Source organism: Carassius gibelio, chromosome B14, assembly GCF_023724105.1.
Source record: "Carassius gibelio isolate Cgi1373 ecotype wild population from Czech Republic chromosome B14, carGib1.2-hapl.c, whole genome shotgun sequence".
Classification (NCBI taxonomy): Eukaryota; Metazoa; Chordata; class Actinopteri; order Cypriniformes; family Cyprinidae; genus Carassius; species Carassius gibelio.
Window position 1 is genome coordinate 14,168,670 of NC_068409.1, and position 21,929 is coordinate 14,190,598.

Here is a 21,929-nt window from a genome sequence, read left to right on the forward strand (position 1 = left end):
AGGGGGGGGGGGGGGGGGGGTGACAGACCACCCGTCTTCAAATTATTCTACTTTAGAACCTGTGGACAGAGCATATCTTTATTACATCATGACCTGTTTATAGACCATGACCTGTGATTTAACACTGCATAACTCAACAGTTCAGAACTGGAAGAAGAGGGCGTAGACTTCTGTCAAGCAGAATGAACCACCACCCTTCATACAAGACTAACAAATCACCTTTAACAGTATTGTGTAATCTCAAACGACAGAACAAACACACCTAATGATTCACCTCCTGTCACGCTAATGACTCGCTGGTGTCAACCTGAACACGGGTAGACGTCTGGCTGGAACGTTCTTTAGAAAATTCATTTTCACGTCTGTCGAGAGGTGAAGGCGTCTGAGGAATGATGTGTTTATTTCACTTACCTATGGCACGTGCCAATTTAGGTCACGTGATTACTATTAAGGTAATAAACAGTGATAACATGCAAGTTCGGTGCTTTGCAATTGAGATTGTGGCCTTGCATAGAGAGCCACTGAACTATAAAGAGAATAACTGATTATTCTGAATGGACTTTTTCTAGATTTTTCTGAAGCTCTGTTCATGCAATTTACTCTCAAAATCAGACGATAGGCTTAATTTCTAAAACGATAGGCATCCTTTTTGCCATGCTAGCTCTAGCGTGAGAAAATGCCGGTATCTGTTAAATCCTGTAATGAAATCATTCTTCATAAACACAAGATCCTTCTCTGTGCTTTATGAGAAACTAAATCAGGCTAAGAATGACACGCACAGACACGCTCCTGCTATTGCATAACATCTGGCAGCAGCAGGCGGCTTTATGACCGGCTCTAAACTGACGGATGAAGTCACCATTTTGACTGAAGCTGGGAGTGTTAGTGCAAGTCATCAGCGCCGACAGACGTCTGAGAGCTGAACAGATGTAGACAGCTGCAGGTTATTCTACCATGTCAGACAAAGAGTTGTAAAGTCTGGCAAAGCTTCAAACACAGAGAATCTCGCTGATATTGTTTCCTTGACATTTCGAAGCTGATATTCACACAAAAGCATTAAAAAAACTCAATATTTAGAAAAAGCATTTAAAAATGAATGCATCCAGAAAACATCCATTACCAATGAGCAAAGCTGTCAGGAACTTTGAAACTTGTGGTGACATTTTCAGACAAGTGGGAATAGTTACTCATCTCAAAATGGCAAAAAAAAGCCAAACAATCAATATCAATCATTATTTAGAAGCATATGCTGATGAAGAAAAAGACACATTACTTGAATCAAAAAAAAAAAAAACGAACATGCAAAAAAATCTTCCGTTCATACAGGAAAACAAAACACTTGGTATAGATGAAGTATGCAATTTCTGCCACACTAGCATAACTGAGTAAAACTGAAATCATATTCCTTCTAACTACAGGTCAAGACCCTACAAGTCTGCAATGATATTTCCAAATGTACAATGAAAATAGTTCACTAAATACTGATAACAGTGGAACATCATGTGACCACAGCTGGCTGATGATGCTTCTGGGAAACACACCACTGGACAGAATTTCTTATGTGTACTCAAACTAAAAAATCTTACTTATTATTGTCTGTGCACAATAATCTTAGATATGAGAAAGTATATCAGCAGCATTTTATCAAAACCAAGGCCTCATTATTTGTCCCTATGGTATTCATATACTGTACAAATGAAATGACCTTTCAGGTCCACAAACGCACTAGCTACCAGAGCTTGTGTGTATATCACAAACAACACTGCTCAAATAAGGAATGGAAATTCTGCGTCTGGACCTGATCTGTTCAATATGCTCCATTCGAGGTACTATTAAGCCAGGATTCAATGACCTTAAAGAGAGAACAACGCATGCTGGAAACTAAACAAAGCATAACATATCCTTGTGAGGAGACATTTGAATGGAGTTTTGAAAGCAGCCCTTTTCTTACGGCATTGATATCAAGCGCTGACATGTTTCTGAAGGAATGCGAGTGTTGAAATAGACCTCACGAAACACTGAGCACACTTTTCTCATTAACTCTTATTGCATTTCCTTATGAGGTTGCGTTTGATGCTTTTCTGTGTGAGGAGGCGGCAACGTAAACCGAAACAGAATTGGTGCAAACTTCATTATGGGGATGAAAACACCTTGAGTGAGCGATGGGTTCACGCTATCTAAATTAAATCGGCGAAACGCCTTGTTCATTTGTCAAACTGAAAAGTTAAAGGGAACAAATGAGATGAAAACATCATTTATAAGCAGCTTACAGCTTAAGCTGTAAACAAAACATGCCTTTTACCCATCGCTACATCCAAGATGGAGGTCACTTACCCTGGACACGGTCAGGGGCATGTTGAAGTCCTTGCCTCCCTGAAGCCGAAAACCCCAGGGAGCAGGTCCGTTGAGCGTTACACTATATATATTCATTGCCTGAAGAGAAAACAAACACAAAAGAAAGATTATAGTCACAGTAATAATATTATAAGTTATTCAGAGCTCCTAGCAAAGCTGAAACCAGATGTCTGGTGTGCTGCTGACATCTGACTCTCCGTGACTTTAACCTTACAAACTTTATGAATTGGAAGGTAGATTGAACAATTATATAATACAATATTAAACATAGTACATCTAGCTTTACCCTCAAACATGCAGTACAAGTTATATTTACACTATAAACACTTCTAAAAACAAAAGAAAAAAAAGATTATTGGCATCTGTGGTTCCACAAAGATATTTCAACATCCACAGCACATTTCACTGATGAAATGAATATATATCGTATACTGTTATCGCAAAGGTCTCTATGTAAACTTGGATGAATAAGTAACTAACTTTATTTGCATACAGAACTATAGCAAACCTCAACTGCTTGATTGGTTATATCACCACACAATGTAAACTATATTATCGCCCAGCTCTAATCTGCTAAATGTGACTATGCAAAACGATATTATTGTTCTGTGAAAAGCGCTACGCAAATAAAGTTGACTTGACTATTCACTGTAAGTTCACAGTACTGAAACCATTAGAAAACACTTTTATTCCTGAGTGACCAGTTGTTCGCTGTTTAACGGCGGTCTCCGTGGAGACATTTGAGAACTGGCTTATTTAAATTAATGATCAGGTAGGTGACAGAAATAAGCACCTATAGATTTCTGCAAATTGCTGGTCAGTGAAACACAATGAAAGTGCAAATTATCTACACTCTTGCAAATCCACAAGTTAAAATGCAATACATTAAATCCAACCCATGTGTGATGACAGAAGATTAATTTAACAACTAATGCATTAATGAGACATTAACCTAATCCACCACTGGCACCTCCAGCACATCATTGCATCACTATGTTGATTATGTTACAGGTTGGTACAAGAGTTAATGGTAACATGACATAAAACAGAAAGCCAAGGACAAGCTGAAACCTCCCTCTCCCTGTGACTTATGGTCTCCAAACTCCAGAGGCTTATCTTATCCCACACAGAGTTTACCTGCTACAGTGTGGCTTGCTGCACACATACCTTATGCCAAGGGCCAAACTTGTCACCCAAACCTCCAGAAAACCAAGTGGAAATCAGGCACTGCGAGATAGCCTGACTTTCTCACTGCTGGCAAAGCTCAACTCCCTCCCCTCCTTCTCTGTGACAAGTCTCTCATACTCCACAGGCTATATAAGGAATGTAAAAGTACACCAAACTATTTCAGCCCAACACCCACGAGTCACGGAGAGGGGGAGAGAGACCAAGAAAGAGAGGGAGGGAGTAAAGGAAGAGAAAACATGTACTACCTCAGATTCTCTGGCTCTAGATGGAACACTTAAACCCATAAACTACAAGAAAAGACATCAGAAGGCAGGTTGGATGGGTGGGAGGCCAAATGAACATTCCTCTCAATGCGGATAACATATGTTGCATGGTTGCACGATATTGTGACAGCAATTTGAGAGCGCAGCGGCACTCTTTTGCCCTGTGGTAAAACTGCAATTGAGAAGACATTAGACATTGTGAATGGTCTTTTCGCACGGTGCGAATAACATATGTTTTAGACGGCAAAAACGTACCACCCAAAGCAGGTTTTGTCATATTGAATACAATTTGAGAGGAGAAAACTGCTGTTGTTGTTGTCATACCCCGTGGTGAAACTGTAATTGAGAGGGCACTGTACTTTCTCAAAGGTCTCTTTTCTGATGCATTTCAATGTTCCACTAACTACCTTCAATTTTATACAGTCCTTTGTGATAAAAAAAAAACTTACTTTCAAAATAACATTCATTCAGAAGTCTGACATTTCACCCCCAATTGGTGAATTAGAACGTTATGCTTAAGAACTGATAAAGCTGAAGAAGCACATAATTATGCATAAAACAGTCAAGTGTTCAAGCAGTCTGAACTCATTTCTGTCTATGGGGTTATGTGAGTGCAAGAATAAATCATGTACTTTGCAAACTGCATGCAAAGAAGTATTGACCCATGAACTACACATAAACTACAATAATTTGTTTAATTTAACTTTTTTTCTTCAATAAGGGGAAATAAGACAAATGCCAAGGCCCTTGTGAAACTAACTGAGTAGGATACACAATCTGCAATAAACTTACAACTAACGGATTTTTTTTTTTTAATCCAATTTCCCACAGAAACAATATTTAGCTCATTAAAAGAGAATCCATATTAGATGCAAAACCATGTTAATATAACGAATTGAGTGTTGGGGGAGAAAAAGTAGCCAATGCATTCAAATGAATTAAACATGCTGAGCTATATCACAAATCCACATTATAACATTCTCAATGACATCATAAATCAAAAACACACAGCTCAAACTGATGCTGAAGTTTGCCATAATAACTGGTTATAACCTCGCTTCTGCAGTACTTCTCATATGAGAGTATGTAACCTAGAAACGCGATACACTCTTCTTTTTTTAAAGCCCGACACCGGTGTTACCCAGTTCATCCAAAAAGAAGCTCGGAAGCAGCGCATTTACCTCTTTCTGATCGGCAGACATAGCAGCCTCCTGTCTTCTGAGCTGATGGGCTCTTACAAACAGATCAAGTCAACTTTAAAACTTTCTGGATTTAGGCGTCAGGTCGCTCACAAAAGCCGCAGGTTTTCCCTGTTGGATTTTCTTTTAGTAGGACTCTGATCATACGTCATGCGTCACGTGGAGGCCTGACGCACGGGCTCGGTGGGCGCGCCCCCGTGGCCAGACTCACATATGTTTTATGATGTGTTTGAGTTAGTATTCAATTACATATTTAATGAGAGTCTATTACCCTCAGGCAAGTAGTAATCGTGCTTTGTTGAATACAGTCACAATTTTTTGTGATTTCTATTTATTATTATTTATATTTATTCATTTGTTTCTACCAATAATAATTCGTTGTTTAATTTAATTTGTCGATTTATTTTCACATTTGTTTGTTTATATTTCAGTAGGATTTTATTAGGCTATTATTACATTTAAAGATAGCTGTTCATTATTTGTGGCTTGGCTTTGACCAGATTTAAATGCACAAACATGATTAATATGTATTAATCTCAATGACATAATGATATCTGTATTTTTCCAATTCAAATAAAGATCAAAGGAATTAAACGAAATGCAATTACATAACCAAACTAATTATATATACGAATAAACAGAAGAAACTGAGATTAAAAGACTAAAACATCTCCAAGATGCTTTAAGACATCTACCTGCAAAGCTACCTAAAAAAAAAAAAAAAAAAAAAAAATTGTTCAAGTGCACCTGGGGCAAAATCTGCTTTAAAAGCAAAAGATGGTCATACCAAATGTTGATTTAATTTAGTTAATAGAAGTTAATTGATAAAAATAACCGGACAACATCCTCATGTTACAGCATTTCTATACAAGTGCCCAATACGTTTAACAGTACTGTAGCTTTGCATGTAGGTTTCTTGAAATGTCTTGGAGACATTGCCACAGTTCTTCTGTATTGAGTCTGTCTCAGTTTGTTTGTTCTGTTTCTTCATGTCGTTCACGTCTCATGACTGATGATGATGAGATCAGATCTCTGTGTGGAGAACTGGCTGTTGTCAGAATACTTGTGAAAACAAAAATCTCACTGGATTATTCCAATTAATGGCAAACTGAATGTTTGGAAATGCAAACTGATTTACTTACACACTACAACAAAAGATAGAAATAATTGACTTAAACCTTTGTTTGTTTGTTTGTTTTTTTGTTTGTTTTTTTGGTAGTACTAGTGTTCAAATAGTTTTGGCCACCATACAGTTTATATATATATATATATATATATATATATATATATATATATATATATATATATATATATATATATATATATATATATATATATATATATATATATATATATATATATATATATATATATATATATATATATATATATATTAAAATTTTAGACTGTTTCAAATTATTTTGGGGAAAAGGTCAATGCTAATGAACTTTACTGTATTTTCAGATACTTAAGAGATCACTGAGGTGTAGGAAGAGCTCAGGATCATGAAACTTTAGCTACTATCAGAGAACTGCTTTGACATTAAAAAATGTCTCAGTAAATCAAAGCATAAATACCTATAACAGTCATGCAATTGTGCAACTCAGCTCAGCATTGCAATTGGGCAGTGTTATACAAATATGCTTAAATGTTATTTTTTTATAACCGGTATCTTCCATAAACACTTTTAAAGACGAAAAAGAAAACAAATCATCACATCACATTATGAACATTCTGTCAAACACTGTTGCAGGGTTGAAGCGTGAATTACGCACTGACTCCAGTAGATGGAGACAAAACACCACAAATCTACTGTGCGTTCAATATTTATTGTTACTGAAATTTCCCCAACAAGAGCTGCGTGTCATTCAACTCATGGCCAACCTGCTGCCGTAAAAACAAAGTAAAAATTATTTTATATACTTGTACAACGCATAAATCTGTCTATTTTTGACCTTTAACAACTAATGTAAGTTTATTTTTCCTTTAAGCACTCCTCCTAACTTGTTTGAAGAACCAACAGCTGGAGGGTTTTAGTGCTGCTTGACGGAAGCCGGTGTTACTTTGTTAAACATGGCTGACGACTTTGGCTTTTTGGCCTCCGACAACGGAGTTCATGCAGAAGAAGATCCGGCCGCGGCGTTTCTGGCCCAGCAAGAGAACGAGATCGCCGTGATCGAGAACGACAGCGCCGGCTTCGGTGCGCTGGAGGACGGCGGAGCTCCGCACGAGAACACATACACGGCGTTCGGAGGTGAATGTGTCGCCTGCTATAATTGTTAATGTTATACGATTATTATAATACCGTTATTCGACTATTCAAGTTTAGTAGTATAAACTTAATGCAAAATCTAAGTAGGCTACAGCATCTTTCTTACATGTACACACCAGTAGGCTAATAACCTACTATGTAAATACCATGGTATACGAATGATACTAAATGAGTGGCATATATCACACCCCCCCCCCCATTTGGGTTTTTGGCATTTTCTTTCGAAAAGTAATGTGGCAGCATTGCCCTTACTGTACCGTGATATTTACAAGTAGCCTATGTTTTTTTTTTTAGAATCCCATGCAACATGTCCAGAACATGATATTATATTATATTATATGGGACCTTGGTCCACAAAACCAGTCATAAGTAAGTACAGGTGTATTTGCAACAAAATGCAAATATATATTGTATGGGTCAAAATTATTGATTTTTCTTTAATACCAAAATTCAGTAGGATATCTGAAGTAAATATCATGTTCCATGCAAAACTTAATTTTTGATTAGTAATATGGACAACTTTATAGGGCACCTTTAAAGGTGATTTTCTCAATATTTAGATTTTTTTTTTTTTTCACCTTCAGATTCCAGATTTTCAAATAGTTATGTCTCAGCCAAATATTGTCATATCCCCACATCAATGAAAATCCTACTGGTTCACATATTATATTATATTATATTATATTATATTATATTATATTATATTATATTATATTATATTATATTATATTATATTATATTATATTATATTGAAGTACAATAGTACTGCTACAGTACCTTAGTAAAGAATAGTGCACATTAATTCAATGACTTAAAACAAAAACAACCACAATTACAAGTTTACAAAATAACAACTGTATTTGTTGTTTGTTAATGTTATTCGTTATTACTTTCTCATTTTAATAATAACAATATAGCAGAGCTGCTCTAGTGTGAATTGTGTGGTAAGTGACCTACACGCATCGTCATCATCATCATCATCATCATCATCAAATTGATCCATAAGCTGATAGTCGTGGAGAGGGATTAATCATGATTGACAACAAACCATGAAGACTCTGATTTGGATGCTTTATTGTTGTTTAGTGAATTTCAATCTAATGCCACCAAACCAAGTTTTTCAGTAGACTAACATCACATATTCAGCTTTAATGCTGCCAAACTGTGAAGTTAAGACAAGCAAGCAAACTGGAAAAGCGCATTAGTAAAGGCTATTTGTGCATGACAAAAGAGTAGAGACAATCAAGGTTGCTGAACTGAACCGCTTTGAAAAGTGACCACACCAGCCCACCTGCTGACTAGATCCAGAAACTGTGAGAGAGGTCTTTATGAACCCACAGTCCGACAAGGTGTGCTGCATTCCAGTGATGCTAGTAATGTTTCTATAGTCAACGTAGCGTAGAAACTGTTGCTGAACTCGTGCTTAAACTCGTGCGTTTTCTGCAATTTGAGTGCAGGTGATTTTGGAGACGAACCAGCTACTGCTGTAAACGGAGATATGTTTCAGGTGAGAGTGGTTAGAAAAACAACTCATTTTGTCGTATTAAATGTTCTTCAATTGGCAATTGTGCCAGGAGCGGACATTGTTAACGTACATCATGTGTAACATTAGGACACCAACGGCACAACTGACAGCTACTCAGCCATTGCCCAAGTCGACATGCAGAGACAAGAACCTGAGAGCCTGCGCAAATGGAGAGAGGAACAAAAGGCTCGGCTGGAGGAATTAGGTACTGAATTATTCCCTGTATAATTCTAAATAACCTTCAATAGGAAATTGTGCTTTTTGTCTTTGTGTGTTACAAACTGGATAGACTGCCAAAGTTAAAATTTTAGATGGGAGAAATTTGGCTCTTAAAAGCTGGTTTAGACTGTTTTTCATTCAAAAATAACATTTTTTCCATTTAAAACCAACTAATTAGAGTTTTTGGCAAATATGTTTAAAATGATCCAGGTTATTCCACAAAAGGCTGGTCCCTTATTAAAGTGACCGACATTTTTAGATCACTTGTCCAGCTGAATTCTGATCACTTCACAAACCATTCTTGAAACAAATGAATATGGTGCTTCTACAGTGGCAGCAGTAATCAAAAAACTCTTTTAAAGTTATACTACAGCCACAAAATAGACATCAGTAATCATTTTGCTAGCAATACATAACCAAAAAGTTAGAAATGAAAAAAAGAACACTTCAGTCAATGGAAAAACAGTTTAAAAACCTTTATTCAAATAGCTGATTTATAATAGAAATATGAAGTGTAAAGACATAAATGAAACAAGACAAATGTATTGTGGTGTCAAATATGAAGGTACATTTTGCTTGTTTTCTTATTATATATATATATACGTATATAAGATATTGTAATCTTATATTTATTATTATTATTATTATTATTATTATTATTATTATTGTGTGTTGGGTGTGAACTTTCTCTGTTTTATGATGTGCAGATGCAGCTTCTAAGGCAGCTGAGGCTGTGTGGAGGGAAAAGGCCCGGAAGGAACTAGAGGACTGGCATGCACACCAGAATGAACAGATGGAGAAGAATAAAGCCAACAACAGGTATTTTCACTCTAACATCCAGGCTTTATTGAGTTGTATGTATCTGTTAGGGAAAATTAGGATGCGGACAGTTGTGAACGACCAGACAAGGTAATGGAGAAATCCTAATAAAATGGTTTGCCGATCTCTAAAATACAGGCTTACTATTGTCATTACTATAATTGTAGCTGATTTTAAGATTATTTGTTTGCTGAAATATAACATGTTATAGATGAGGTTCCATCTTTCTCATACTCGTAAGTAAATGTAATGAATTCATTATGAATCTTACTACTGAGATACTAATGCCAGCCACCTCTTACACGTCTCAACAGACACTTGCATGATGATATCTGATTGTCTCTGTTTTTTGACAGTAGTTTTTCATGTGCACAGAAAAGACCAGTCCTAATGCTGTCTGTATGCTTTTAATTCTTGATTGAAATCTCATGGACTTTGACTTGTGTCATATTGCAAATAGTTATAATTTTTTATTGGGTTCACTATCCCTTTTATTCACGTTACAACTTACAGTGTTGTGCGTGTGAATTTATAGCAGAGAGAGATACAAATGTCAAGTTAAATAATCAATGGAGGAATGTTCCTGGTTCAATGCGGGTTAAGCTCTTAAAAAATTTCACTTTCTCCTCAGAAACAAAATTACTGTATTTACAGTAATGCACTTAAGGGATGATCAAATTTATTTTCTGTGGTTATGGACAGCGTATATAGTGTTGTGTCTTTAGTCTTCTTGGTGTCATGAAAAAGTATTTGATGTACTTTAACACTTGTTTTCATGTGAAGTTTGTGTGAGACTGACTTTCTTCTTATGTATCCCTCTCTCTCTTTCAATCTCCGGCTCCCATTTTTCTCTTCCTTTCATTTATCCTCTTTTCTTTTCCTCTTCTACTGCCCTGCCCGTTTGTGCATTAGGATCGCTGATAAGGCTTTCTACAAACAGCCCAACTCTGAGGCCATAGGCTTTGTGTATGTTTAACGCAAATCAGTGAAATTGCATGTAATTGCACTCAGTTTCTTGCTTGCATCACATAAACAACCATTCAAAAGACTGAGGTCAGTAGGATTTTTTAAAATGAAAAAGTTCCCATGCTAACCAAGGCTGCATGTATTTAAATAAACAATACAGTAAAAACATTGTGAAATATTATCCAAGTTTTCTATTGGAATATATTTTAAAATGCTGAATTTTCTACAGCAATAACTTCAGTCTTCAGTGTCACATGATCCTTCAGAAATCATTCTGATATGCTGATTTGGTGCTTCAGAGGCATTTGCCATTATAATCGATGTTATATAGTTGTTGCTTAATATTTCTTTTGCTTCTTTCACGATTCCTTGATGAGTAGAAAGTTCAAAAGAACAGCATTTATTTAAAATAGAAATCGTTTGTAGCACTTTAAATGTCTTTACTGTGTCTTTTAAATAATTTAGTGCATCCTTGCTGAATAAAAGTATCAATATTTTTCAAAGAAAATCTTTCTGACCCCAAAGTTTTGTACAGTGTAATTAGTTTAACTGTATGCATGCTTTATTTCTCATTTCATGTAGAGATAGACCAATGATACAATTTTTGTCGATGTTCATGCTTAATTTCTTTTAACAGGTCTGTAATTTCCATCTTTCATTCTTTCTTAATAGCTAGACATGCTGAAAAGATGAAATATTTATATCTTCTAAATTGGCTTTGTCAGTGTGTTTAGACCTGATTAGGACAGAAAATAATACCGGTCGATCTCTAAATTCATTTGATGTCTCAGATGATGACAAGTGACATGGCTCCTACCTAAGCATCTGTGAAGTGCTTCTTCTCATGATTCTCTCCTGTCCGTCCATGTAGAGAGTCAGAGGAGGCCTTCCTCAAGGAGTGTGACGATGACCGTCCTGGAACAGAATGGGAGAAAGTGGCCCGTCTATGTGACTTTAACCCCAAAACCAGCCGTCAGACTAAAGACGTCTCTCGGATGCGCTCCGTTCTTATTTCTCTAAAACAGACGCCTCTGGTCCGCTAATGTAACTCCTTCTTGTATTTCCCAGGCTTTCTTTCTGATCCCTCTTGCACTTTATTTTATTTAGGCTGGACACTTTAACAGATTTAAGCGTTTATGTTTTTAAAAAGGGTCATTGAATGTGTACACTTTACTGTATTTAAAATTCATATTTATGTTCCCTGGTGATTCATAAAGACTGTGGCTTTTCCATATGTTAAAGAACATATTGTAAGTGTTCCTCGATCCATTGAAAACACGTCAAGTTTTTCCCTTAATCCCAAGCTACATGAAAGGCGACAGATGTAGCCAGAAGTATTTTGGTTAGCTTGTGAGTTCTTTTTGTGATTATCATGACATTTGCAGAGCCCAAAACCATTAGACAGCATTAATTCACTGGATCCAGTAAGTGTCTTGTTGCCTTGTTACACAGGAAAGGAAGTGTTTGGTTACATTCTACACAGGAACACAGTTTAGTTACAATCTCTCACCCTATATAGCATTTTCGGTAGCACTTTATTTTACAGTCCTGTTCCCCATGTACATACTATGTACTTATTATAGTAATTACAATAACTATGTAATAACTAGGTACTAACCCTACCCCATGTAGTTACCTTGTATTACCAGAACTTTCTTAGATAAATACACTGTAAGTACACTATAAGTACATGTTAGTAGACGTACTGTAAAATAAAGTGCAACCGTATTTTCTTTATATACATTTTTTTCCTAAGTTGTAATCAGTTTCTGGTTTTGCCATTATCTAAGTTTGTGTATTTTTGTTCACTGCCAAGAGGGACTTTACATTTCTGAGCTTGCTAAGGTTCTTATTGTATTATCATTTACACATTACCAATGTTCAATATTCAAATAGTTATTAAGTAAGAGTGGAGTTTCAATTCAATGTGCATGTTGCGCATAAAAGCTTCTATTATACTTAAAATAGAAGAAATCTTTTACAGATGAAGGAGAAATACTCAGATTTAACCTGCTAATATACTGCTCCACCGAAATCCTTAATGGCACATTAAGCACGTGCCTGTGCTTACATTGTGGTTAATGTTTTCTGTTATGTAACTTACTATATACACAAGGGACTACTCATAATAAGTTTGAACCATGTGCTTCTTGTGTACAGTTTGTAATCATGGCCTCGGTCTACAGCAATGAATCATGTGCCTAAAACTCTTCTCACTGTGAGACTTAGTGTCTATCATTCAAAGCTGCCAAAACCACTTGAAATAAAATGTAGCACAATAAGATAATGCAGGTAGTTGCATTTTTGCATAAACATGCTGGATTTGGAACAGTAACACATTTTATATAGCAGATTTTGAATTTGTAATCCTACTTGTTACTTAATGGCATAAGTATACATGATTGTTTAATGAAGTCTGGAGGCATTTGTTCTATTGAAAATGTAATTTTAGTTGGCTTTTAAGATAACTTTTGATGGATATTACAACAAATGATGGTTTTGTAATTTAAAATTGGTTGGATTTCACACTCCCCCTTTTATAGATCACTTATCCCCTACCCTGACTCCAAAATGTGTGCATGCAATAATTATTCTGTATTCAATAACACGTTAAATAAAATGAGTTCATTTAAAAACATGCATTCAGACAATATTTATTGTGACTTTTTTTAAACTGACACTAACATTTATAACACTTGGAGATTTAAGTTAATATCAATAATTTACCATTTTATTTGCATACAATATGCAGCACCTTTAGTAGTCCATCTAAATACATACAGAAAATTGAGCTAAAAAAAAAATCCATGCCAATAGTCAGCTGTCTGGTTACCAGGATTCTTCAAATATCATATTTTATGCTTAACAGAAGAAAGAAAATAAATTATGATTTTTTTTCCCCCTTTAAATGTTTGGCATATTGATAAAGTTTGGAAAATAGTGCCATCTGCCAACAGTCGATCTATAATATGAGGTCTTATACTGGGCCTTTATCTAAAGAAAATAAGAATGCCAACAATTGGCATTTAATGTTCAGTACATTCCATATTGACGTCACATTCTACCCATGGACCGTAAGGCTCTTGTCAGTGTGGTCAAATGGTCTGCAGTCTCGTCTTCACTGCTTGGGCTTCAGTGCTGTGGCAGCTACACCCACTATAATAGCAACGACGGTGAAGCCTTGAGCGAAGATACGGGCTCGCATTAGCAGCTGCGACTGTCGAGTTTTGCCCCGTCTGAAGGCGCTGAGGCCATAGATCAACGCTCCTGCTGTTCCCAAACAACCTGATAAGGAAGAACACCAAAAAACTGAGCTTTTACTACATACAACAAGAATTCAAAAAGTTCATTCAAAAGTTTGATCAGTAAGGTTTTTTCCCCCTCAAAATAACTTATTTAATGGTGCATTAAACTGATCAAAAGTGACATTAAGTTAAAAAATATTTTCATTTCATGTAAATGCTGTCCTTGCAAAAATAAAAAAATTAATATAAAGCAGCAGAACTATTTTTGACAGTGATAATACATGTTTATTAAGTGCCAAATCAGCATATTACAATGTGTGCAAAAATCTCAGCTTCACGGAACATGCCATGTATGTTTCAAGATGATCATCTTGATCTAAAATGCACGAATAAAGATATTAAGTATATTCAAAACTCAGCATTTTATATTCAATTGTGTTTAATTGCTGGCAACCAAAATAATATTAAATTTCATTTTGGTGAATCATATTTTGCAACTTGGGCAAGTCACCGTTTACTGTTTTATCAAAGTCCTTCTCCGGTTTTATGCAACTCACCTATTGGGACGAATGGATTCTCCTTGGTTTTTCTGATAAATTTGTCTTTAAAAGTCTCCTCCTTTAATCTGGGAAGCGGGGTGAAGCCCTCGATTGCCGGAGGCTGAGAAAAATCAAACACGACGGGTGGAGGATCCGCTTTGCTCGGTTGAGTTTGGCCAACCGGGGTCGTTGCAGTTGCCATGTTTAGACCTCTACTGAACAGGAAGTGGAATAAACAGAGAGAGCAGTGCATTTCCGCCAGCTGACATGACATAACTTCTCTGTTTTCATTTTAGACGCTTTCTATATATATATATACATATATATATATATATATATAGAAAAAAAAAATATATATATATATATGGAAAATGCTCTACAACTTGAGCTACAGGAACACTATATATTTTTTTTTTCCAATAGGATGTGTTTTACCCGCAATACGATTGTATAACATATACATGATCTAATCAGTTGTGGTTACTAACTGCACTTAATGTTCACTTTAAGATAACAACAGGAAGCTGTTTATTGTTTATTTACATTCTAATTCATATTTTCATTTGTAGAAACAAAGCAGGTAAAACAAGCGCCACACAACTCCTGCGCAGCAGGCGGCGCAAAAAGAAAGAAAGAAACGATCGTTGAATGTTGAAAGTGTTGGTCATGTCAGCACGTTTTAAACGTCATCGCGTTTTGTTAGGGCTCGGTGAGGTAAGATGGCGGCGCCAGAAGAGCAGGAATTATCTCAGGCTCAAACTGAAAAACTCCTTCAGTTTCAGGTATCAACTAGATTGTCCTGTTACCACATACTGTTTCGGTCTTTTATAAACTCAGTTATAAGAAAAATAGTGTTCGCGGTGTCCAGCTCAGCAGCTTTAAGTATAAATGACCAGTCAGCGAGCTAACTGCCGTAAAGCTCGTTAGTTTTTAATCAACTGAAACCAGCTTTAGTTTATCTAATAAATGCAGACTTAATCTGAAAAATATCCTTTTGCTCTATGCTCATATAAAGACTTTCTCCTGTATACAGGTGTTTTTTGTTTTAGTTGAAATAGCAGCTGTCAGGTAGACAGTGAGACATTGGTTGTGTCACAAAACCTAGAGAGCTGCCTTCCTACACAGCAGATTTGGTCAAAGTAAAGTGCGCCTATGATGCTCAAGGTGCTCCCTAGTTAGGCTGTATTCTAGGTTTTATGTCAGACAGATGGGGAACAACTAGACTAGACTCTATACTAGGTTTCGAGAAACACTACTAATCTGCCTCTAGTCTGGTAATACTTCAGTTTTTAACTTGGTAAATTTAGGGGATTTTATAAAAAAAAAAAATATATATATATATATAATTTAACTGGTTGCAACAATCATTGGAGAAGTGTACTTGTTCCTCATCTACTCTCAAGTAATGTAAAATAAAAATAATCTTTTGAATGATAACTTTTAAATAACACGAGATCTGTTCTTATTATTCAGGACCTGACAGGCTTGGAGTCTATGGACCAGTGTCGGCGCACATTAGAACAACACAATTGGAACATTGAGGTGGTAAACCAAATGAATGGATCCTTTCATTCTCTTGTATTAGGAACCTTATTATAATTATTGGAATTAATGGGGATTTTTTTTTACAGGCCGCAGTACAAGACAGACTAAATGAGCAAGAAGGAGTTCCGAGTGTCTTCAACCCGCCGCCCGCCAGACCATTACAGGTCAACACAACAGACCACAGAGTGTATAGCTATATCGTCTCAAGACCACAACCTAGAGTAAGAAGCTCTTTCGGTTTTTAGAAACAAGAACAAGAAGAAACATTTATATCTAGATGTGGTAAATAGTCAAATGCCTAGGAAAGGTTCTGGTTTCAACCTGGTATGACATGCAGACAGTTTAGGCCTGTCCTATTAAAATAGCAGCACTATGACAGACATTGGAATGTGCTTCTCTATAAATTGAAATTAGCTGCTTATAGAAATATTTTTTCTCTTTTACAGGGATTATTAGGTTGGAGTTACTACTTGATAATGCTTCCCTTCAGGTTTACGTATTATACATTTATGGACGCATTCAGGTATTAAAGCAGTAAATCTAATATTAATTCATAATAGTTCACACTACAGTGCTAACTAGTATTCTATTGAAGTTTTTTTTTTTTCTTCTCTCAAATTCTTCAGATTTGCCCTGAGATTCATTCGACCGGATCCAAGGGGTCGTGTCACAGATCCTGTTGGAGATGTCATGTCCTTTATTCACAGTTTTGAGGAGAAATATGGTCGATCACATCCTGTATTCTACCAGGGAACATACAGTCAGGTACGCTAATATAGAATAAAGATGAAGTACATTTAACTCTTCATGTATTTAACCTATTTACCAGGCAGACACCTGAAGACTGAAACATCTTGCATTAAGTAAATCCAAAAATGTCCTTAAAATTTTGAATCCATTGAATTTGTATTTTCTTCTAGGCTCTGAATGACGCCAAGCAAGAACTCCGCTACTTGTTAGTTTATCTTCATGGAGATGATCACCAGGACACAGATGAGTTCTGCAGGTAGGTTTTAAGTTGGAATGCTCTCCTCTATACACATTCACATCTGGCGAGCTTCTTATCTCATAACCAGAGCTCTTGTCTATTTGTCAGAACCACATTATGTTCAGAAGAGGTGCTGACCTTCATTAACACAAGGATGCTGTTTTGGGCATGTTCCACCAGCAGGCCAGAGGGTTACAGAGGTTACTAGCTTGACATCAACTTCACTTCCCAGTCTCTGATTAATTCCTTGTGGTGTCATTGTTATCTCAGAAGATGTGGTTTGAGCTGATTATCTTGTCTTTGTTGTGTGTTCAGTCTCTCAGGCTCTGCGTGAGAACAGCTATCCCTTCCTGGCGATGATCATGCTGAAGGACCGCAAAATGACAGTTGTTGGGAGACTGGAGGGGCTGATCCAGCCTGAGGATTTTGTCAACCAGCTAACCTTCATCATGGAGGCAAACCAGACATATATTATGTCTGAACGACTGGAGAGGTGAGATTTTGGTTTGCTTTCTGAAGAATGGAGACTCACCCGATGTGTGAAAGGCATTTAATTATTACATAAAACGAAACTGTTTTATTTAGATTATTTATTATTATTGATTAATATCTCTATCTGTCTGTCTCCAGGGAGGAGAGGAATCAGACGCAGGTACTGAGGCAGCAGCAAGATGAAGCGTACCTGGTATCCCTACGTGCAGACCAGGAAAAAGACAGAAAGAAAAGAGAAGAAGAAGAGCAGAAGCGTCAAGAGGAGGAGATGGCTCGCCAGAGTATCCTTGCTGAAGAGAGGAGACGAAGAGTGAGTGATTTGATATTATGTCACGAAAAATACATGTAGAAAATTATTTGACAATTACCATTTCTGTCAGTCGTTTAAAGGGGTCATATTATTTTTCCTTTTTCTTTGGAGTGTTACAAGCTCTTGGTGAATAAATTAGATCTGTGAAGTTGCAGAGACTAAAGGGTTAAATCCAAAGAGATATTCTTTATAAACGTTAAGAGTCAACCACTCCAACCTAAAAGGTCTATATCATGATGTGGGAAGATTTGCAGAATGCTGCTCAAGTGTTCACGCAAAGAAAGAATGAGTAACTTTTATTCTTACTGTTCGCTGCCACCATGTTGTGGAGTCACTGTGTGTTTCGTTGTGAAGGCGAAACTACTTTGTTTGCACTTCCAAAAGAGGATACAACTAGAAAACAGTGTAAAGTTGTATTTACAACATTGTTCCAGAACAGTTCAACCCAAATATTCAGATGAGTGCAACACATTTTATGGAGGATGTGGACTGTTTCCTGTGAGTAGCCTACAACACTGGTGTCTGTTTCTATAAAGTTAGTCAGTTCCAACTTTGCAAGGAAAGTCTGGTGCTTCTGAGTCTGACTCACAGTCTGTAAGTACGTTTACATATTTCAATAATTTGCCACTGATGATTCAAATGTGAGTTTTGAGCAGTGTAGAGTAGCCCTTGTTGTTTGTCCGATCCCAAATGCAGATACGTTTTTATGTTTAAGCAGCATGATACACAATGTGTAAAAAGACCGTTTAAGTCATTATAATCAGTCATTTTATCCCCACTGGATGCAACAAATGCCTCGTTTATAATGGGTTTTTATTGTTTTTGTCTTGGCGCACCAGGACACGGCATCACAGTATGGAAAGGGGAGTAGCATTTCCACTCAATACGCTGGATAGCTGCCATCATTTGGTGTGATGAAATGTTTTTGCAGTTTAAAGTAAAAAAAATACTTCACATACTGTGCAAGTGTGCATTATTGTTGTTCATCTATGCCCCGCCTTTCTGAAACGCATCGATTTTAAAAAATTTGTGTGCTCTGAGAGTGCTCTGATTGGCCAGCTATCCAGTGTGTTGTGATTGGCCGAATACCTCAAGCATGTGACGGAAATGTTACGTCCCTCAGATATCATTATGTTATTTGATCTTTTCTGGGTACTTTTATATAGACGGGGTTAATCTCCTCATCCATCACCAGTGTGCAGCATCCACCTGGATGAAGAGGAATAAACCACCCCCTTAAATCAAATCGAAAATTCATTCCGATCAAGCTCAGTAGGATCAATTAAGGTGTTTACATGATGGCTTTTCAGTCCGATTGAGGCGTCAATCCGATTAGAAATTTATTATTTGGTTGCATGTAAATGTAGCCTGTGATGCCGTCTCCCGGCATGATGACACAAAACCAATAGAACCCATTACAAACGAGGCATTTGTTGCAACCAGTGTGGACATAATTACTGATTATAATGACTTATACTGTCTTTTTTAAATGTTATGTTGCAAATCGTGACACGTAAACATAAATCCATGGAGAAATGACAAACAAGTGCTACTTAATACTCTAATTAAAACTCGCATTTGAATAATCAGTGCCAAATTCTTTAAATATGAAAACGTAATTAAAGACTAAGTCAGAAGCCCAGACTGTCCTTGCAAAGTTGGAATTTCCCCACTTTATAGAAGAAGCTGTTGAGCACAGAAGCATTGTAGTCTACTGGTTCAGGAAACAGTCCTCTATAAAACGCACTGCATCTGAATATTTGGGTTGAACTGCTCTGGAACAGCGTTGCAAATACGACTTAACCACTCATTCCTAGTTGTGTCCTCTTTTGGAATACCAAACAAAGTACTTTCGCTTTCACAATGACACAGCATCTCCACAACATGGTGGCGGCAGGCCGGCAGCAACAATACTAAAGTGAGAAAAGTGAGTGGGGGCATGTTTAAATGTTTTATAAAGATTATCTATTTGGGTTTCAGACTTTAGTCTTTGCATCTTTAGGAATCTTATCTATGCATAAACAGCTTAAAACACTCCAAAGAGAAAGGAAAAAATTGCATCATATGACCCCTTTAAAACCTGCGGTATTTCTTTGCACATCACAACTAACTGTTCATGATGCCCGTCAGTTGACACATTTCTGTAGCTAGGACTAATCGCATTTAATGACTTTCTAATGCTTGTGTAATTATAGACACTGGAAGAAGAGAAGGAGCGCAAGTCTGAGTGTCTTCCTCCTGAGCCACCCCTGGACGACCCAGACAGTGTCAAAATAGTGTTCAAATTGCCCAACGATACCCGCGTGGAGAGGAGATTCCTCTTCAGCCAGTCATTGACGGTAAAAAAAACTTCATCTGCTTTCTCTTTTTTTTTTTTTTTGCATTTTGGAGCACCATATAACAGTATGATATCAGTGTCTGTGGTTAAAGATAAGAAAACCGGCTCAGAAGACTCTCTGTTTTCAGGGTTTGAGTAAAAACAAGGCGTAGTCTTATTGTATTACATGATGCCTAATATTTAAAAAAAAATGTATTTTGAACTGAAAACCAGTGTCTAAAATGTCTCAATATCCCCCCACCACCCCTTTAGGTAATACACGACTTCCTGTTTTCATTGAAAGAGACCCCTGAGAAATTCCAAATAGTGACGAATTTCCCACGCCGGGTCCTGCCTTGCCTGCCGACAGAAGAGCGGCCCAATCCCCCCACTCTGATGGAGGCTGGTCTGAGCCGGTCAGAAGTCCTCTTTGTCCAGGACCTCACAGACGATTGACATTTAGCTAACCCCCCTGCTCACTACTCGAGTCCCGCCTCCCCTCCAGTTTGTTCTTCTGTTTAATGGCCTGGACGAGGTGTCACTCAGATAAACCTTTTACCGAATTTAAAAAGGGAAAAAAATAAATAACCCATCCTTCCCTGCAGTGAAGTTTTGTTCCGTTAAATGAGTGCAAGGTGAACGGCCCTGTAAATAAACGACCTACATATTTAAGGACAAGCCTGGAAGCTACAGCGGAGTTATCTTTTTCTTTTCTTTTTTTTAATGCAAATCAAAGTCGACCATATAATGTATCTCATCTAATGACCAAAGGAGAGTTGTCGGCAAAGGATAGGATGGGCTGCTTGCAGTTCAGGTGAATTCAAATAAGAATACGAAAGGCCACAGCTTTTCCATGTGGCTTTGTCTACATAGAGTATAGTGCAAGTCCTGCCCATAGTGTGCCTGTGGTAATTCATAGATGCCTATGTTGCCCGTCGTCCATCTGATGGGTCTGGTCATGTAAAGATGTAATTTTCCAATCCTAAATTAAACATTTTAAAATGTTGTTGTGGTTTGACTAACAATGTTTTGGTTTAAGCTTGTTCAACATTTGCATTGGAGCCTACTGCACAGACCTGAAGCCATGACAATTTTAATGTATGTGGAAATAAAATATGCTAAATAATGACTTTAAAGATTAATTGTAAAATTGTTTAAAGTAATTGGAGAGGCAGTAACCCAAATTACATTAAGTCTGTTTGAATATGAGTTTGAACTATTAGGATGAATCTCATAAAGCTGGTCAGAAGATGGGGTCACATTTCACTTACCAATAGTTTTTTTTTTTTCTTTTTTCACTGTGACACTATTTTCATATTATTTAAACGCAGAAAAAATGTACAACATTTATATACAATGGTAGTATGTTATACTGCCTATATTGTGACTAATAAATCATGACCACATTGGTTGGTTTATATTATTGTATCATAGCAATGATGAGCATTGAGAATATGAATTCAATGATAATGTCTCAATGCAAAAAAAGATTGTTTTAAGAAAAATTCTGAATGGGTAAAAGCACTCATAGCTAATACGATAATATCTTTATGACATATTAAGCATAGGACTTTTAAATCTTTTAAATATACTTTAAATGTTTTTGTATGATAGAGATAAATAAAGGCCACATTTTAATGTATGATAATACTGCATGAATGTTCAATCTGAAATCTGCGATCGAAAA

General features: G+C 36.7%; 4 protein-coding genes across 7 annotated transcripts in view; 2 read left to right on the forward strand and 2 right to left on the reverse strand.

Moving 5' to 3' along the window:
* LOC127971573 (PDZ and LIM domain protein 7) overlaps nt 1-5,154 on the reverse strand; it is a 42,969-nt gene extending 37,815 nt beyond the window's left edge. For 2 of the 3 annotated variants that reach the window (XM_052574673.1, XM_052574675.1), the window contains exons 1-2: nt 4,988-5,154; nt 2,335-2,433 (exon numbers count right to left, since the gene is read on the reverse strand). In XM_052574673.1, the coding sequence (XP_052430633.1) occupies nt 2,335-2,433; nt 4,988-5,008 (120 nt within the window). In that variant the 5' untranslated portion in view covers nt 5,009-5,154. Of the gene's footprint in view, nt 1-2,334; nt 2,434-3,522; nt 3,657-4,987 lie in introns of those variants that run through there. The other variant, XM_052574674.1, reaches the window with a different exon arrangement.
* A 1,659-nt stretch (nt 5,155-6,813) lies between these two features.
* cltb (clathrin, light chain B) lies at nt 6,814-13,442 on the forward strand. 2 transcript variants are annotated; one of them, XM_052574684.1, is made up of 7 exons: nt 6,814-6,908; nt 6,997-7,259; nt 8,735-8,784; nt 8,890-9,007; nt 9,729-9,840; nt 10,753-10,806; nt 11,678-13,442. In XM_052574684.1, exons 2-7 carry the CDS (start codon nt 7,079-7,081, stop codon nt 11,847-11,849), a joined length of 687 nt encoding a protein of 228 aa, XP_052430644.1. In that variant the 5' UTR covers nt 6,814-6,908; nt 6,997-7,078; the 3' UTR covers nt 11,850-13,442. The 2 variants fall into 2 exon arrangements, with proteins under 2 accessions (XP_052430644.1, XP_052430645.1); XM_052574685.1 differs by lacking the exon at nt 10,753-10,806.
* A 2-nt stretch (nt 13,443-13,444) lies between these two features.
* LOC127971578 (HIG1 domain family member 2A-like) lies at nt 13,445-14,826 on the reverse strand. Its single transcript, XM_052574686.1, has 2 exons — nt 14,609-14,826; nt 13,445-14,091 (listed from the first exon to the last, which is right to left on the reverse strand). The coding sequence occupies exons 1-2, from the start codon at nt 14,790-14,792 to the stop codon at nt 13,925-13,927; spliced, it is 351 nt and encodes a 116-aa protein (XP_052430646.1). The 5' UTR covers nt 14,793-14,826; the 3' UTR covers nt 13,445-13,924.
* A 393-nt stretch (nt 14,827-15,219) lies between these two features.
* Nucleotides 15,220-21,248, forward strand: faf2 (Fas associated factor family member 2). The gene is made up of 11 exons (XM_052574676.1): nt 15,220-15,372; nt 16,064-16,132; nt 16,222-16,356; nt 16,582-16,658; nt 16,762-16,900; nt 17,056-17,141; nt 17,232-17,323; nt 17,439-17,616; nt 17,754-17,925; nt 20,121-20,264; nt 20,516-21,248. Exons 1-11 carry the CDS (start codon nt 15,310-15,312, stop codon nt 20,696-20,698), a joined length of 1,338 nt encoding a protein of 445 aa, XP_052430636.1. The 5' UTR covers nt 15,220-15,309; the 3' UTR covers nt 20,699-21,248.
* Nucleotides 21,249-21,929: the final 681 nt, after the last annotated feature.

What these genes read in the sequence shown, in the direction of transcription:
- cltb (XM_052574684.1), top strand. Translation starts at nt 7,079, where the DNA reads ATGGCTGACGACTTTGGCTTTTTGGCCTCCGACAACGGAGTTCATGCA. An exon ending in TAAACGGAGATATGTTTCAG is followed by an intron (nt 8,785 to 8,889) that starts GTGAGAGTGGTT and finishes GTGTAACATTAG; the next exon opens with GACACCAACGGCACAACTGA. An exon ending in AAGAATAAAGCCAACAACAG is followed by an intron (nt 9,841 to 10,752) that starts GTATTTTCACTC and finishes TTTGTGCATTAG; the next exon opens with GATCGCTGATAAGGCTTTCT.
- LOC127971578 (XM_052574686.1), bottom strand. Translation starts at nt 14,792, where the DNA reads ATGGCAACTGCAACGACCCCGGTTGGCCAAACTCAACCGAGCAAAGCG. An exon ending in GAATCCATTCGTCCCAATAG is followed by an intron (nt 14,092 to 14,608) that starts GTGAGTTGCATA and finishes CTTCCTTATCAG; the next exon opens with GTTGTTTGGGAACAGCAGGA.
- faf2 (XM_052574676.1), top strand. Translation starts at nt 15,310, where the DNA reads ATGGCGGCGCCAGAAGAGCAGGAATTATCTCAGGCTCAAACTGAAAAA. An exon ending in ACCAGGGAACATACAGTCAG is followed by an intron (nt 16,901 to 17,055) that starts GTACGCTAATAT and finishes ATTTTCTTCTAG; the next exon opens with GCTCTGAATGACGCCAAGCA. An exon ending in CAGGCCAGAGGGTTACAGAG is followed by an intron (nt 17,324 to 17,438) that starts GTTACTAGCTTG and finishes TTGTGTGTTCAG; the next exon opens with TCTCTCAGGCTCTGCGTGAG.